We start from the raw sequence: 16623 nt of genomic DNA on the forward strand, positions 1-16623 counted from the left end.
AGCTAGCTTCTCCCATTCCAATTTAAAGCACCAATCTATTATGACCACAAATTATTTTTCGCATTTTAGATTTTTTTTTAAGGGCAATTTAATTAACAAGTATTGGCGAGTATTGATACCAGGTATCGTATCGGCCAGCCTTATTTTTAATATATCGGATCTTGTGGAGTCTGCCGATACCAGTCGGCGATAACTCCAGGATTTTTTTTGTCTACCGGGGCTATAGGGAGGCTTGACCGATATACTGTATAAGCTACACAGATCTCCGACTGGGTGGTAGCCCTTTTTAGCTCTGCTTTGATGCCATCCCTGCCTAAAACTGAAAAAAACAAAAAACAAAAATATTGATATCAAGTACTGTTATCCGATAGTATAACATAGTTTACAATTGAGCGAATCATCATTTGCATCAGAAAGAAAGCTCTCTGGTCACAAATATTTCTCATTTTGTTCAATGAAATTCAATGCTGTATACGAAAAATACTCATGGTATCAGTGATGTAATCAGGTGGTCAGGAGGGAATAGTTGTGCAAGTATTGCTTTGAAACAAAAAGTGGTGCCAAACATCTCCAAGAACAAGAACACCGCATCGTCATGAAAAAAAATAGTTGAATTGTATTGGAATTGCACTATTATATGATTATTACTAGTAGTCATGCTTCATATATGTAAAAAAAATGTTTGAATTCACATTATTCACCTTTCGACCAATTACGACGGTGCGTAAAACCGCACGTAGGTGTCACCAATATTCTGACTGACTTGTCACATCCCGACAAAGTGACGTCTGTGTTTTTTTTCTTTCGTTGGAACTGAAGCGTTTCCCCGGTGGGAATGTTTGAGGTGAAAGTCGGGATGAGGTGGAGGGAAGGGAGGAAGAGGCGAAATGAGACAAGAAAAGGAGGAGGAGGAGGAGGAGGCGGGGCTTTAAAGTATGAACTTGTGTATGATTTAAGCTGCAGGAGGAGGAAGAAGTAACAAGAAGACGAACGGACGAGCAAGTAGGACGTCTTTCCTAGCCGCCCTTCACGTGTTTTTTCTTCCTCCCCTTAAATCCACATTTTGCGTGCAAAGCGAAGTTACGCACGTTAAAAAAAAAAAAAAGCGTCGAGCGAAGACGCGCACCAAACCAAAAAGGAGAAAGCAAGCAGAAGGAGGCACAAGAGTGGCTATGGATACGTTCTCGCGGATTCTCCTGCTCCTCCTGCTCCTGCACTTCGCTGCGGTCTTGTCCCTGTCCACACGTAAGTCGAGTCACACATGCGCAAACGCCTTTTTTTCCTTTTTGTCTTCAAAACTGCGCGGTGGTTTTTCCGTGTGCATGTTAATGCCGACTTTAAATAGAAGATCAGCAAAGCGACTTCAAGGGGGCCTCACCATGAGAGTAGCACCCCCGAATCTTCGACTTTGGCATCCCATAACTGTTTTGTTAAGCGCTTTGTTACAGCGGTTGTGAAAGCGCTATATAAATCAGCATGTATGTATTGTATTGTATCCCTTGGGGACATTATGTATCTTTATGGACCTTTAGTGGACCTTACATTCATGTCCCCCCACCCCAGAATAGGCCCATGATGGACTCCCGCTATACAGTACCATCCATTGGGGGGTACAGAGGCAAATTGTGACTTGGGATGAGAGAGTATCAACACCATATTGGGTCAAGGTATCGTTCACTCACGAAAGCTGCCGATACCAGCTACCAATACTCAAAGCAAGAGTGAGTCCTCCTCAGCAGTAGTTGGCGCTATACAGTTTGACACATCGGCAAATCATCTGTGTGAGAAGGAAAGGTCTTTTGTCGTTGTTTTACGTGAAATTTTATACTTTGTATCAGTTCTGTGAATATATAAGTATTCAATACCTGTACTGGTATCAGTCTGGAAAAAAAAATTGTCTTAAATCTCTCATTCTCTCAAATATTCCGCCCCGGCAATCCTTGGGGACATGTATGTATGTATGTATGTATGTATGTATGTATGTATGTATGTATGTATGTATGTATGTATGTATCTTTTGCTGTCAAAATTACTGTGAGCGATTTTGAACAATAATCATGATTTTTTTTCCCTTGCTTAATGTAGTGATTGTAATTTAATTTTTTTCCCCAAGGTTATTTTCCTAAGTATTTCTTTAACAAACAAAACCAATAAAGTACTTATCGATAAATGTTTTGGTTTTAGGCTCATCCTAGAATATATGCAAAAGGCCCATAAATTCATCTGAAAGGCGGTTTATTTATCTACTTCAATTAGTGCTGTTCATTTACAAAAACACTTTGACTATAATATATTAGTAGTAGGAGTAGTAATGAAAACCTGATGTGATAGATTAAAAAAAAGGTCAGATTCAGAATCAGGGCAAAAAAACCCTAAAAGTTTACTTGAATCTCTGATAAAAAAAAAAGTTTTTTAAAAATTTGATCCGCACCAACCGGCCTGATCCTCACTTCTAAGAGGGTGTGTACACTTATGCAACTACATGATCTCAGTTGTTTATTTGTATTTTGCCTCTACAAAAGATGTTTTTTCCCCCCTAACTAAAGAGTAATACAGGTTAAAGGTCACATTAATGGAGGTTCAGGTTTTTCAAGGATTTCTTTTCAGATCATTTTATTTATCCCACAAAAACCTGCCATTTGAACGAAAGTTTTTTTTCTTCTTTTTACAGCAACTGTAAGTGCGCACTTGCCTCTTGTATCCAATGAGGACACCCACCAAATACTGCCTGTGTGAAGTATATTTACTGTATGCAGAGCAACAGCACGGCTGACTTTCAACAAGTCCGCAGGCTATAATTCCTTTAGCACATGGGGGGGGGGGGGGGGGGGGGTTGGTGATGGTGGTGAGGGGGGGTCAAAACAGTGACATCATTTGCTCGGGTCTCCGAGAATGTTCACGACAGTAAAGCAAATAAATCAACCTGATGTGCGTTTCCTGACTTAAGTGGCTGGATGAGTTGTTTTTTTCAGGGGGCGTAGGGGGGGGGGGGGGGGGGTAGCAGCACTAAGGCTTTAAAGACCGCTCTAAAAAGAAGAAGAGGGAACACATTAGGCTCCCCATCATCAAACGCTTCCTGTTGTTTACGACAAGGGGGGTAATTTCTCGTTACTGTCGTATGCGCGGCCCTTCATGAATGATTGTAACCTTTTGGGTTGTTGGAGGCGATAAAAACTAAAGCGCAATTATAGTTTACTGGGTGTCTGGTTTTCTGCAAATGTTCAAATTTTTCGGTGTCCTGTCGGCCTTGATTCACAAAAACTAAAATAAAATAAAATACATTTGGATAATGTTGAATAATGTTGAGCGGCCGTCTCACTAAAACATACAATTCTGACATCTGATTTGTAAATATAACAAGTTGGATGCAGTGCAAACGGTTGCTTCCCAATATAAAGTATCTATCTGCACTTCGAACATAAAAGCAAACAAACCACCCCCCCCCAAAAAAAAGTGACACCCACATGCACATGCACGAACATGTCCAATTTGAATTAAATCTCAGTCACTAAACTTCCACTATTTCCCCCTCAACCCCCCCAGATGTGGCAATGGTGTACCCCCAGGACCCCGTCCTCCGCGTGGGCTCCAACCTGACGGCCAGTTGCTGGGTGCCACCGGACGCCGGCGTCCACGCCAGTTCGCTGTACTGGACGCTGAACGGCCAGCGGCTGCCCGCCTCCACGTACCGAACGCTCAGCCCCAGCAACCTCAGCGTGACGCTCAGCGGTCTCAACGCCTCGCGGCAGAAGTCCGGCGACAATCTGGTGTGCCACAACCACAAGGGTCACATCCTGGCCGGCTCTTGCATCTACGTCGGAAGTATGTCAAAGTGCGAAACGGGTCTTGATTGATTTTGAAAAATCATCCAGTGATTCAGGGGCGGCCCGGTAGTCCAGTGGTTAGCACGTGGGCTTCACAGTGCAGAGGTACCGGGTTCGATTCCGGCTCCGGCCTCCCTGTGTGGAGTTTGCATGTTCTCCCCGGGCCTGCGTGGGTTTTCTACGGGTGCTCCGGTTTCCTCCCACATTCCAAAAACATGAGTGGCAGGCTGATTGAACACTCCAAATTGTCCCTAGGTGTGAGTGTGAGTGCGAATGGTTCGTCTCTGTGTGCCCTGCGATTGGCTGGCAACCGATTCAGGGTGTCCCCCGCCTACTGCCCAAAGACAGCTGGGATAGGCTCCGGCACCCCCCGCGACCCTAGTGAGGATCAAGCGGTTAGGAAGATGAATGAATGAATCCAGTGATTCGTTTTTTTACGAAAGCGTAAAAATCTTTGGCTGCCAAATACGTACTTATTATTTGGGGGGGGTGCGGAAAAATGCTATGTTTGTAGCAATTAAGCTACAAGTTCACTCGAATGTACTCAAAAGTATGTTTGTAGTAAGTATGTAGTATGTAGACATATTTGCAAATATGTTCAAACACATTTGCCTGTCAAAATGTTTTATCTATACTTTTTTTTGGGGGGGGGGGGGGGTCCAGAAATGTTTTTGCTTTTGTAATACAGCCAGGGGACTGTAAAGGAAGTGGGAATATGAATGGGGGTCTCGACGCACACTCGCGGCCATAATTTAAGATTTAGTGAGAGGGCCTCCGCCAGTGTACGTGAGTGTGTGTCGCTTCGAATGCCCGTGCGGTCCATTACTCGCACAATCACTGACGAGGGGCATCACGCTAACATTTTACGCGAGTGCACACGCGCACACACACACACACACACACACACACACCGTCGTCATAATCGCAGTCAAGGCGTTTTACGGCGCTCCTGTCAATATGAGGGAAAACCAAGCCTTAAATTCCTGCTCTGCTCAAAAATGCGCTTTTGCCTCCTCCGTTGGCTCTTTGACTGCCATTGTGCAAAATGATGTTCAACTGTTTTGACACCCAGAAGCCCCCCCCCCCCCTCCGCCCGAACTCATTTAAATTGACTTTACAGATTTTTTTTTTCTTTTTGTCCAGTGGCCCGGTTTTTGTATTTGTATTGTGCGCGGGGGCGACTGTCACCAAAAACCGTCGAGATCGCATCGTGACACTTCAAATATTTGCAGGGCTTCGCAGCTATTGAATATCCTACTGAAATATTGAATAGTATCGAATAATCGAGTGTTACGGAGAAAATGTATTTTGTTTGGGAGCAATAAGTGAAAACAAGACATTTCACTTAATACCGATCACTTTTTTTTTTTTTAGTTACTCAGTTACTCGAGGACTCGTTTCACCCCCAATTGTGCGTGAATAAGATCTTTTATTGGCTCTATCGATTATTCCGGCTGTTTGCGTTGCTGTATTTCTGTTCAAGGTGGAGTCTCTCATCAATAAATAACCCCCTACCCTAAAAAAAAAAAAAAAGCACTGTGTAACTCAACCCATCAGATGAAAACGATGTGCACGCAGCATGGATCGTAATCTCCGTGTCCGGTAAGGGTGTTCAGAACCTTGTGTTCTCAGAGATTGAGGGGGTGGGTGTTGGCAGGGCTCTGAAATCTGATTACACTTGCTTCAGCACAAGCACACACACACACACACAGACACGCTCACCAAATAAAGGCAAAAGGACCTTAAAAAAAAAACTCACCAAAGTAATCGCGTCCACAGGTCCTCTCTTACGTTTTTTTTTTCTCCCCTTCCCTCAGTGCCTCCGGAGAAGCCTCTCAATTTGACATGCTGGTCTCGGAACACCAAAGACCTGACGTGCAGCTGGGCGCCGGGAGGGAAGGGGGAGACCAGCATTAGCACCCAGTACTTGCTCAAGTACAAGCTCAGGTGTGTGCACACGACCCAAAAAATAAATTAAAAATATTGATTTCAATATCACTCTTAGTAATTGTGATGATTAGTTTTTCCGCAATCGCTCAGCAACACATAATAGTCTAATACGCTCGCCAAGTAAGCCGCGCGGGTCGACTCCGAGATACGAGGCAATAATGGTTCATTGGGTGAACTTTTTTAAGAGATTTCCACTTTGTGTATTTAAAACAAGCAAACCACACTGCCTTTAAAAAAAAAGCAGTTCGATTTTAGGGCTTGCTTGTCAACAGAATGGGAAATGCTAACGCTAGCATCGCTCTTCGCAGTTTTAGAAGCAACATATATTTGGACGCAGAGGCCTAACACGTATCTGTACGCCTGTACTTCATCATTCTAATCGAGACAAACATAAATTCCCTTCGGAAAATGGAACTTTTACCTGTTCTTTGTCATTAACTTAAGGAAAATCTTTCCCCCAAAAGACCTTCTGTTTGCGCGCCAACGGCACTCACCAGCTTTAAACAATATAACCAAGCGATTTAAAAGCCGTGGAGGAAGTCATTGTGTGTCATTTCTTGATTTTTACGGCGCGCGTAAACAAAGGGTCTCGTTTTTTTTTTTTTTTTTTAAAAGCATCCGAGTCATGGCTGTTGCTATGCCCTGCAGGTGGTACGGAAAGGAGAAGGAGTGCGAGGAGTACACTCACACTCGGCCATACTCATGCAGCATCACTCGCGACCTGCATCTCTTCACCCCCTACGAGATTTGGGTGGAGGCGTCCAATCAGCTGGGCCGCGCCTCCTCTGACGTCATCATGTTGGACATTCTCGACGTGGGTGAGTGTGGACGTGAAGACAAACTTTGTCTGATCTCCTTCTGGAGCCGCTTCGAGGGGTGTCGGGCATGCTCCGGGCTAGAAAAAAATAGGACAATGGCTTCAAATGATACAAACGCTTGCTTTTCTTTCTTTATTATTTTTAGATTGTGTAGTTATTGTTTGTTTAAATTGGAAATGAGCACTGTTTTTTGTTTTGTTTTCTCAATACATCTCATTTAAAAAGTGAAACGCAAAAACAGTCGCCACCAAAACACTGCGGCTAATCAATCTCACTTAGGCACGTATTATTATCCGTGAAATTGGATAATTTGGTGAAATGTGCCATTTTGCAATCATAAAATAATATGTAGCATCTGGAATGGCAGCAAGATTCCTGGAGTTTTCCCCAACATGTTGAATGTATTACGCTATTGAAATGATACAAGTTTTATTCATTTATTTGGAGCGTGTGGGGCTTTTAATTGCGTCATCGTTAGCCAATATGTGCTAACGGATTGGCTAATGATGATGCAATTGCCATCAGTGAGCCAATTTGTGGCAAACGGATCGGCTAACAACACGAGCCAGTGTTTGTTTGGGACCATTTTTTGTTCAGTTGACTGAGAGTAAGATAAACAAAGGCTCCATTTCATACCATATTTAAGTTTAGGTGTAGCAATTTAATTACATTTTTTTCCAATGAGGATATAAGCGGTTAGATTATGTGTTCATTTTAAACTAATCGCAAGCCACCCCCTCACGGTTTAATTTAGTCGATTCACAGCTTAATGAAAACATTCTTATCAAACACGTGGAGTTCAAATGTTATTTTGTGCATTTAATATGAATTAACTTTATCTTACATTAGCATAAATATAAAAAAAAAAACATCTACCTTTTTGTACCATTTCTACGGCAATCAAGAGTACAGTTCAAGGAAAACGTTTGGTTCTTTGAAAGCCCTCAAAGACCGTTTCTCTGAGCAACATGACATTTTGTAGGCACATCTATCAAGTTGAGAAGAACTACAAAAACGTCTCGAGACGGAGTCAGCCAATTTGGTTTGCAGTCACCGTTTTTTTTTTGGGGGGGGGGGCTCATTTGCACGCAACTTGATTTTTAACAATCGTTTGATTTAGACCACATGGCCAGTTCTACTTCTCTAGACTCACAATGAAGAAGTATGAAGCCTGAAAAGATCACAAGTTGACCTGCAAAAAAAAAAATCTCATGAGGCTCCACCTGAAAAGATGCAGGATGTCAGCAAATTTGGTTTGAAGTGACTATTTTAGGATACTTTGGAAGAAATTCAGGCCCCAAGTCAGTTTCAATTCGTAAAACGAAATTCGATAGGCTGGTCGATCATGATTAGACCCACAAAAAAGTCTGAAGAAGCCATGTCTTAAAAAGATACGAGTCAGCAAATTTTGTTTGAAATGACAATTTTTGGCTCATTTGGAAGAAATCCAGAAGCAACACAAAATTTGGTAGCCTTCTCCATAATGACTAAACCCACAAAAATGTCTCCTGAAGCCATGTCTTAAAAAGATACGAGTCAGCAAATTTTGTTTGAAATGACCATTTTTTGGCTCATTTGGAAGAAATCCAGAAGCAACACAAAATTTGGTAGCCTTCTCCATAATGACTAAACCCACAAAAATGTCTCCTGAAGCCATCGCTTAAATTAACAACAGACATGTGAACTGGCCATTGTCAGGGATACATCAAAGAAAAACCTCACCAGAACTTTTATGGCCATACATAGGAATTTTGCGTGTATTAAAATATGCATCAAGGAAGAATAACAGTGGACCCGTCTACGTTGCTCCTTTTTAATCCAGGATTCCACGGGGGCACTTAAACTCTTTCAAGCTTTTCATCAGAGGCCTCGCAGATGATAGGAAGGGAGCGATGTTACCTTTTAAAGCATTGTTCTGCACACTGCCGGCCGGCGCAACTTCGGGAGTCCACCATGAAAACAAGCCCCCACCATTCTACAACCCTTTGCACACACCTGCGTGTACCCCGCCTCCACCCCCCGAGGCGAGGGTGGCGTCATGATGAGCGCGTAGAAAACGCAAAGCCGCTCCCCCCCCACCACCACTTTTGTGTTTTTGTGTGCTTTGTTTATTTTCGGTTGCCTCGGTCACTGGTTTGGTTTCTCGTCAAAACGCGCAATACGGCGTCAGAGCTATGAGTCACGCTTTTCCACGGGCGGGAACACCCGCATAGCAGATTGCCACGTTCCGCACTCGGGGGTGGGGGTGGGCGATCAGTTAGACCTGACTCGAGCGAGCGGTCGTCTATGCAATCAAACGCTTCCTCACTACACGTTGCCAATATATTCTTTGAACTTTTCAACCGATCCAAAAGGGACAGAGCCCATTCGGTGTTAATTATACCCAGCGCAAGACAAACTTGTTCTTTAAGAGATTTGTTTCCCAGATTTGAAGCAAAGTCACTCGACCGACCGACAAATGGCACTTGATTCGGAAATTAGAATTCATTATTTCCGCTTGGCGGATTATTATAGCAAAAAAAAATCTGAGAATGATTGAGGTTTGGTGTTTGTAAATGACAGCAGAAAAGCGCTGACGTGACTGAAAAAGTGACTGATAGCCTGTTCGGATTGATTTAGTCGCTGTGGTCTGTAAAATAGACGAAGAATAATCAGCAAAGCATCGACACCATCCCGAACCGATGTGACCCAAACAACTATCATCAATTGTTCGGTTTATTCAACACAAGCAAATCGCCTTCGCCCGAGACTCGTCGTTAGCATTAGCTAGCATACTTGCCAAAATAACTAGCACAAATGGATGTGACTTCACGCAGACAAATATGCGCACTGGGGCACTTGACGACACAAAAAAGCGAGTAACGGTGGATAGGTTTTCATTCCCCCCCCCCCCAAACCTCAATACTGAACCACGAACGTTCTTTGCATCGACGCAAGTAGATTGCGGTTGTCTAATTCGCCTTTGGCTTCAGTCATTTTAGTTCCCACTTGTTTAATATTTGTCTTGGATTTGTCTTAAATCCAAGCCAAATCCACTGACATATTTTGAGTCAACTTCCATTAAGACTTTCACATAAAAAAACCCACCACCCCCACCCCCACCCCCATAGCTCGTATTGTTTGTTTAACAGCCACGGCTGACGAGACCAACAACTGGGAATGACGTTGACGCGATCTCGGGCAAAACCCAAAACCAACGTTGGGGGAGGTTCAAATATCGGTCTCTGGCTGTGCTCACTTGTCAAAAAAAAAACAACAACAAAAAAACCACAGAGATGTGGAAACCAGTGTTTTGTGTATAGAGACATCAAGGCCGGCACTTGGAATTGACTTGATTTCTCCGGCCGCCAACATAAACGTGGCGGCAAGAGAGAAGCTATTATCGGTCTGGTTTGATGCGGACCATCTGTGCCCTGACAACAGAACATCAGCACCTTCGTGTTAATTACCGTAATTCACCCACAAACGACCGTAGCGGCTACATTCTTTCGGAATGACTTTTTTTTTTTTTTTCGGAAACGCTTCTGAGGCGCGCCGATGTAAACAGCGGCTCAAATTTGGAGGAGAAATTTGTAGTAGCGAACGCCATTGAGAGCCGGCCTATTTTCTTGTCTGTTTGTTTTGAATGTCTACAAAGCTAACAAGCGGGGGGGGGGGTAATTTTCTTTGGCGGTGCCCAAAATGAGGCGAAAATTCGGGTTAGTATTAAATAGAAGGAAGAAATTGAATAAATTGCTTTTAAAATGATTTTTTGAATTAGAAAGAGGATTGGGATGTTCTACCTTGTTTTTAAGGGTCCTTTGACAATTGAAAGTATCTCACGTGATAACGTCGACGTCTTGGATCTTGTGGTCTTCCCCCTTCCAGTGACCACGGACCCTCCGTCAGGGGTGACAGTGAGTCGTGTGGGGCAGTTGGAGGACCAGCTGAGCGTTCGCTGGGAGGCCCCGCCGGCACTCAAGGACTTCCTGTTCCAGGCAAAATACCAAATCCGTTACCGACTGGAGGACAGCCAAGACTGGAAGGTAAAACGCAGGGACGGAACATGGCTGCTCGCGTACACGGGTCAAAAACCTGAAACCCGAACCAATTCTTGGTTCGCATGGACTCAGAAGTATGATGAAGTCATGCTCACATTGACACACTGCTGCCAGATTTCATCTGTAGTTATTATGGTTATTGCTCCGAGGGCCTTTTTAACTAGCCGTCCTGTTAAAATACTTCTTGAATGAAAAGCGCGGCTATAACACGGGTCACATTCATTCGTTCCTTCTTATCTCGCCATCTTCCGGATTTACCTCCGCTCAACTCTCGAATGAATGAACAATACGACGTAAAGGTAATCGAAGCGGCTTCACGCGCACGTCACTCAAGCAAGCCTTTGCTTGTTGAGTGGAAAAAGAAGGTGAGGCCGGCGAGGGGCCAGACGCGAGACACGACATTTTCGCCGGGCTAATGGCTTCAGCGTGGTTATGCCGTTTGGTTGCGACAAGATTACTCATGCTTGTTTGTTCATTGTCGTTTAATAGGCCTGGCACATGTCTGTCAGAATCTTTGCACGCTCTTGTGTGTGTGTGTGTGTGTGTGTGTGTGTGTGGGCTTGTGTCTAGTGTGTTGCGAGAGAGACCCTATGTGTGTGTGAGAGAGAGAGAGAGAGGAGTCATGTGTGGATGTGTGTTTGTCTGGATTTGAGTGCCTGAGAGAGACACCCTGTCTGTGCGAGTGTGTATGTGTGAGAGAAGTTGAGTCTGTGTGGATGTGTGTTTGTAAGGATTTGAGAGGCCGAGAGAGAGACACACACAGACAAGTTGAGTCTGTTTAATTGTAAGTATGAGAGAGTACAGTTGTACAGAAGAGAGACAGTGACCATGAGAGCGAGAGAATGGGTATGTGAGAGAGAGTGAGTGAGAGAAAGAGAAAACAGGTGCACAGATGAGACTGGGTATATGAGAGAGAGAGAGAGAAAACGGGTTTACAGGTGAGGGAGTGGAATGTGTATGTCAAAGAGAGAAAGAGGAAAAGAGTGCGAGAGAGGGAGACAGAACAGGTGTACAGTTAAGAGTGGGTATGTGGGAGAACCAAAGAGAGATGGGTACGGAGAGTGTGAGATATGCTTTTGTATGTGTGAGTGGACATACCTATGTGAGAGTGTGTTTTTGTGTATTGCTATGAGAGAGAGTGTGTGAGAGGGAGCGCCTGTGTGTGTGCGTGGGAGAGAGCGTGTGTGCGTGTTTGAGTGCTGGTGGTTAATAGACAGCAGATCGCCTTAAAATGTTTCCATAAACACGCCGCTCATTGCGGCATTCAAACATATTTGCGGCGGGAAGCCCGATTGAAGCTTTGCGTGTTTGTTTTGCCTTCAGTGCAGGTTCTTAATACGAGTCTTTGTTCTCCGCTGACTTCTTCTGTGGCCCTTTGGCTCACTTTCCAGGTGATGGATGACGTCGGCAACCAGACGTCTTGCAGGCTGGCGGGACTCAGACCTGGAACTGTGTATTTTGTGCAGGTGTGTTGTTTTTTGTCATCATCATTACAATTCAATCCTCAAAAGATGTATATTTTTTCCCTTTGAGGAGCAGTTGTGCAAATCAATGACTTCATTTGAGGAGCAAGGTTCTAATTTTGAGGAGCATTTTTTTTCCCCGTAGGTTCATCAAAGGCTTTGTGGAAAAGTAAAAAAATGACGCTATAACTCAAACAATTGGTTTCTTTGTTTTAGATATAAATGCCATTTTTATTTCTTAAATTCAAATTGAGAATAGCAACAAATTGTATTTTTTCATGTCAAAACATGAACAAATAACAGTTGTACGTAGTAATGTGCCGATATTAGATTCTGGCAACCGTGAGGGGGCCAGACCCCCTGTAGCACTGATTCTGCCCCCCCCCATCCGAGCGTAGATTACGCAGTCGCGCCGAGTCGCCGACGCGAATGGTGGAACAAAAGTGCGTGATTTAACATTCTCGTCGGACCCTTTAGTGCGCTGCACCACTTAAAAATGAGCGGGAAAATGAGAAGCAGTGCGCGCGTGCGTGTGTGTGTAACTTTTTTAGTCTCCCTTTGTATTTTAATTTAACAGGATCAATATATAATACATTGCCTTTTAAAATTTGGATAATTATAAACATCTAGCTTCAGTGTATTTGCAATTTGGCTGGCTTGAATATTCTCAACAGATGGACACGGCGTATTGTTAGACATTTTAGCCCTCCTAATACTGTTTTTTTTCTCATCACTGTAATGTAATGACTACAATTTCAAAGTTTGAAGAAATAAGTCAAATAAGATTTCAAATCTGTCTTTTTAGCCCTGGCTTGAATGTGCCCCCCCATCAAAACCCCTGGCCTCAGTCCGGCCCCCTCAGTGAAATTGATCCAGAACCACCCCTTCCTCTTAGCGAGTGTCCGTCTTTCTATCTCATACTGCCCCCCAGTGGCAAAACAGGGCAGCAGCAGAGTGGGTATTCAATTGACGCGAAGTGTGAGAAAACCTGTTTTAATTCTATTTCAGAAAGCGTGCTATTCCCCCCCATTAAAAAAATAACATACCCAACTTTTGTGTGTTAAAGATGAATGGCCATTTTCATTCATTTCAATGGGAAAAGAGGAATTGAGATACAATTGATTTGCGTGGTTGAATTAAACTCTCATATCAAGGCACCGCTGTTCTTCTTTTTATTTTATTCCATCCATCATTTTGTTCATCGGCAGGTCCGATGTAACCCGGTGGGCATCTACGGTTCCCGCAAAGCTGGAATCTGGAGTGAATGGAGTCATCCCACCGCTGCGTCCACACCGCACAGTGGTGAGTGCACAAGGGCACACGTTCCTTTTCATTCAATATCATTTTATAAGTAATCATTCTATAAGTTTCACGGGTGCTGTGTTACGTTGAAACTGATTCAGATATTTGGCAGAATAAATGTCTGTTCTGTTAATAAGCCAATTAATTTTAAAAATATATAGTCAGTGAACATTCTTCTTTTGGTCACTTAATTTTTTATTTTGGGCACGCAGAGCGGACGGCGTCAGGCTCCTGTGACCCCAAGTCGAGCGCCGACTCCAACTCGACGCTACGCCGCGAGCTGAAGCAGTTCTTCGGCTGGGCCCGCAAACACGCCTACGGCTGCAGCAGCATGTCCATGAAGCACTACGACCAGTGGCGGGTGCTCATGCAGAAGTCGCACAAAGCACGCAACCAGGTAGGTAAGCATCACCTCACCGCACACACGCACTAACACACACGGTGGGGCGCACAATGAGTAACAGACCGCGTCTTGTTCATTTAGGTTCTCCAAGGGGATAAATCATAGCACATGCGCAGTGGAAAAACAACACAGAGCGATTGGAATGACTGCCAGAGGATTATCGTAAAAATGAGAAAGACTGTTTTTTCCTGTTGTTTTTTTTTTTTTACGGCAAGATGACATCTGGAGATGTTGCTTTTTTCATCCGTTAAAAGGCTCTTTTGGCAACCGGCACATTTTTGACACACAAACAAAAAACCTTTCCGGTTCGGCACATGTGAATTTGCATTTTGGCAGGTTTTTTTTGGGCGGGGGGCTTGTCTGAAATTTGAAAATGTTGTGTCGTTTAGGTTTTTTTTTTTTACTTTTATAACACAAGGGCGGCCCGGTATTCCAGTGGTTAGCACGTCGGCTTCACAGTGCAGAGGTACCGGGTTCAATTCCAGCTCCGGCCTCCCTGTGTGGAGTTTGCATGTTCTCCCCGGGCCTGCGTGGGTTTTCTCCGGGTGCTCCGGTTTCCTCCCACATTCCAAAAACATGCGTGGCAGGCTGATTGAACACTCCAAATTGTCCGTTGGTGTGAGTGTGGGCGTGGATGGTTGTTCGTCTCTGTGTGCCCTGTGATTGGCTGGCAACCGATTCAGGGTGTCCCCCGCGTACTGCCCGAAGACAGCTGGGATAGGCTCCAGCACCCCTCGCGACCCTAGTGAGGATCAAGCGGCTTGGAAGATGAATGAATGAATGGATGAACTTGACACAATGACACCTTGGGACAATTTAGAGTCTTCCACAATGACACCTTGGGACAATTTAGAGTCTTCCATTAACCTGCTAACGGATGTTTTTGGAATGTGGGAGGAAACCAGAGTACCCAGAGAAAACCCACATAGGCACGAGGAAAACTCTACACAGGAAGGCCCAGAATCGAACGCTGGACCTCTGCACTTTGAGGCCAGTGTGCTAAGCAGTCGCCCACCGTGCTGCCCCAAAATTACTACACAAATTTAATTTGTACTTGTGTCCTATTTTTTGGGGACAGGCATTTTTGGGCGTTTCGTAAAACGCACTGGAAGTGCAAATAGGTGAGTGAATCGCTGAGATTGCACCCCCTCGCCCACACCACTCTACTCTACTAGCGTGGGGAAAAAAATGAATTGATTAATAGTTAACTGCGAATATGCGGTGAATTACAGTTCACTGCATGGTCCAAATGCGCAATTCGGTGAATGTCAATTTGGGGTTTTTTTGTATCGCCTATGCTGTAGTTTAGATTTACAATGAGTGAATAACATTTGGATGATATTAAGTTTACTTGAACAAGGTATTTGTGTGTATCCTCATTTGAAAGAAATGTACCCGATTCGGTTTTGAAAATCTCAAATCAACGCGACCCTCATCATCATCATGCAGTATAAATGCGTTAAAAAGTGCCACAGGGTTTTTGTTTGTTTGTTTTTAAAGCTGTCATCTCTTGCCTTGCCTTTATTTTTGTACTGAATCATATCGGCATATTTAAGAGTGTGTAAAGTTAATGCGTTTTATTGTTTAAGTTATGTTTTAGCCAATGAATAAATAATGACTGACTGAATTTAGCATTGATTGATTGCTGTGTGTTTGTTTTAACGGTGTTGTTCTCCAGAAATAAATGTGGCTCATGCACAGCAAATAGCTCATCAGTAGTTCAGTCAAACTTGAAATATTTATGATTATTCATTCATTCATTCATCTTCCTAACCGCTTGATCCTCACTAGGGTCGCGGGGGGGTGGTGGAGCCTATCCCAGCTGTCTCCGGGCAGTAGGCGGGGGACACCCTTAATCGGTTGCCAGCCAATCGCAGGGCACACAGAAACGAACAACGATCCACACCCACACTCACACCAAGGGACAATTTAGAGTGTTCAATCAGCCTGCCATGCATATTTTTTGGAATGTGGGAGGAAACCGGAGCACCCGGAGAAAACCCACGCAGGCCCGGGGAGAACATGCAAACTCCACACAGGGAGGCCGGAGCTGGAATCGAACCCGGTAACTCTGCACTGTGAAGCCCACGTGCTAACCACTGGACTACCGGGCCGCATATTTATGATTAATGTTTCTTATTTAAATGTGTGTTGTTAAACAAAATTGAAAAGACAAAAACACACAAAAACAAATGAGGGAATAGTCTCAATAATTGTGGTTATTAATATGAGCCAAAGTTTAGCTTTTAGCATTTTTCTGTTGTGCCGCAACGTTAGCATGAATACTGAAGGCAGCTCTAACATGTGGAATGTTTTGAGGTTTGTTTAGCATCATTCGCGTGGCGTCAAAGCCTGCAACACAAGATAAGTTGAGTTTAAATGTTTAATAGCGTGTGGACTGAGACGCCGTTAGTTACACAACATAATACAAAACTACAAAGCAAGCACCCAAAAGGCAACGCAACTGCGCCATGTAGGACATCATCATGATTTTCATAATTCCAAATGTGATTCGACGTGCCGTTGCGCAATTCTTTGAAAAGTCAAACACATGCTTAAATTGTGACTTGGAGGTGGACAATAGCTTGGGTTATGTCATACCCATGCTGGTAAATAATTCAGCAATGGGCAGGTGGAGGCTATAAAAGCAAGTTTCCCCAAAGCAGAAGAAGTAGTGGTGAGATGGCGGAGGTGGCGAAGACACGGCCCCCAATCTCTGCCAAAGAGAGAGGTCAGTATATATGGAGTGACTCGACATGACCTCAGCGTTTCAGTCTGCTAGCTTAATGCTAATGCTAAACAGCTTTATGTTGCATGATGATC

General features: G+C 44.0%; 1 protein-coding gene across 2 annotated transcripts; it reads left to right on the forward strand.

Annotated features, from left to right (window-relative positions):
• The first annotated feature begins 933 nt into the window (after nt 1–933).
• On the forward strand, nt 934–15431 carry crlf1a (cytokine receptor-like factor 1a). 2 transcript variants are annotated; one of them, XM_052085265.1, is made up of 9 exons: nt 934–1245; nt 3544–3822; nt 5642–5771; nt 6423–6592; nt 10460–10617; nt 12024–12098; nt 13304–13397; nt 13610–13798; nt 13882–15431. In XM_052085265.1, exons 1-9 carry the CDS (start codon nt 1173–1175, stop codon nt 13896–13898), a joined length of 1185 nt encoding a protein of 394 aa, XP_051941225.1. In that variant the 5' UTR covers nt 934–1172; the 3' UTR covers nt 13899–15431. The 2 variants fall into 2 exon arrangements, with proteins under 2 accessions (XP_051941225.1, XP_051941224.1); XM_052085264.1 differs by having other exon boundaries at nt 935–1245; nt 13610–13794.
• Nucleotides 15432–16623: the final 1192 nt, after the last annotated feature.

Source organism: Hippocampus zosterae, chromosome 14 (genome assembly GCF_025434085.1).
Source record: "Hippocampus zosterae strain Florida chromosome 14, ASM2543408v3, whole genome shotgun sequence".
Taxonomy (NCBI): Eukaryota; Metazoa; Chordata; class Actinopteri; order Syngnathiformes; family Syngnathidae; genus Hippocampus; species Hippocampus zosterae.

What these genes read in the sequence shown, in the direction of transcription:
- crlf1a (XM_052085264.1), top strand. Translation starts at nt 1,173, where the DNA reads ATGGATACGTTCTCGCGGATTCTCCTGCTCCTCCTGCTCCTGCACTTC. An exon ending in GGTCTTGTCCCTGTCCACAC is followed by an intron (nt 1,246 to 3,543) that starts GTAAGTCGAGTC and finishes CAACCCCCCCAG; the next exon opens with ATGTGGCAATGGTGTACCCC. An exon ending in AGGACAGCCAAGACTGGAAG is followed by an intron (nt 10,618 to 12,023) that starts GTAAAACGCAGG and finishes CTCACTTTCCAG; the next exon opens with GTGATGGATGACGTCGGCAA.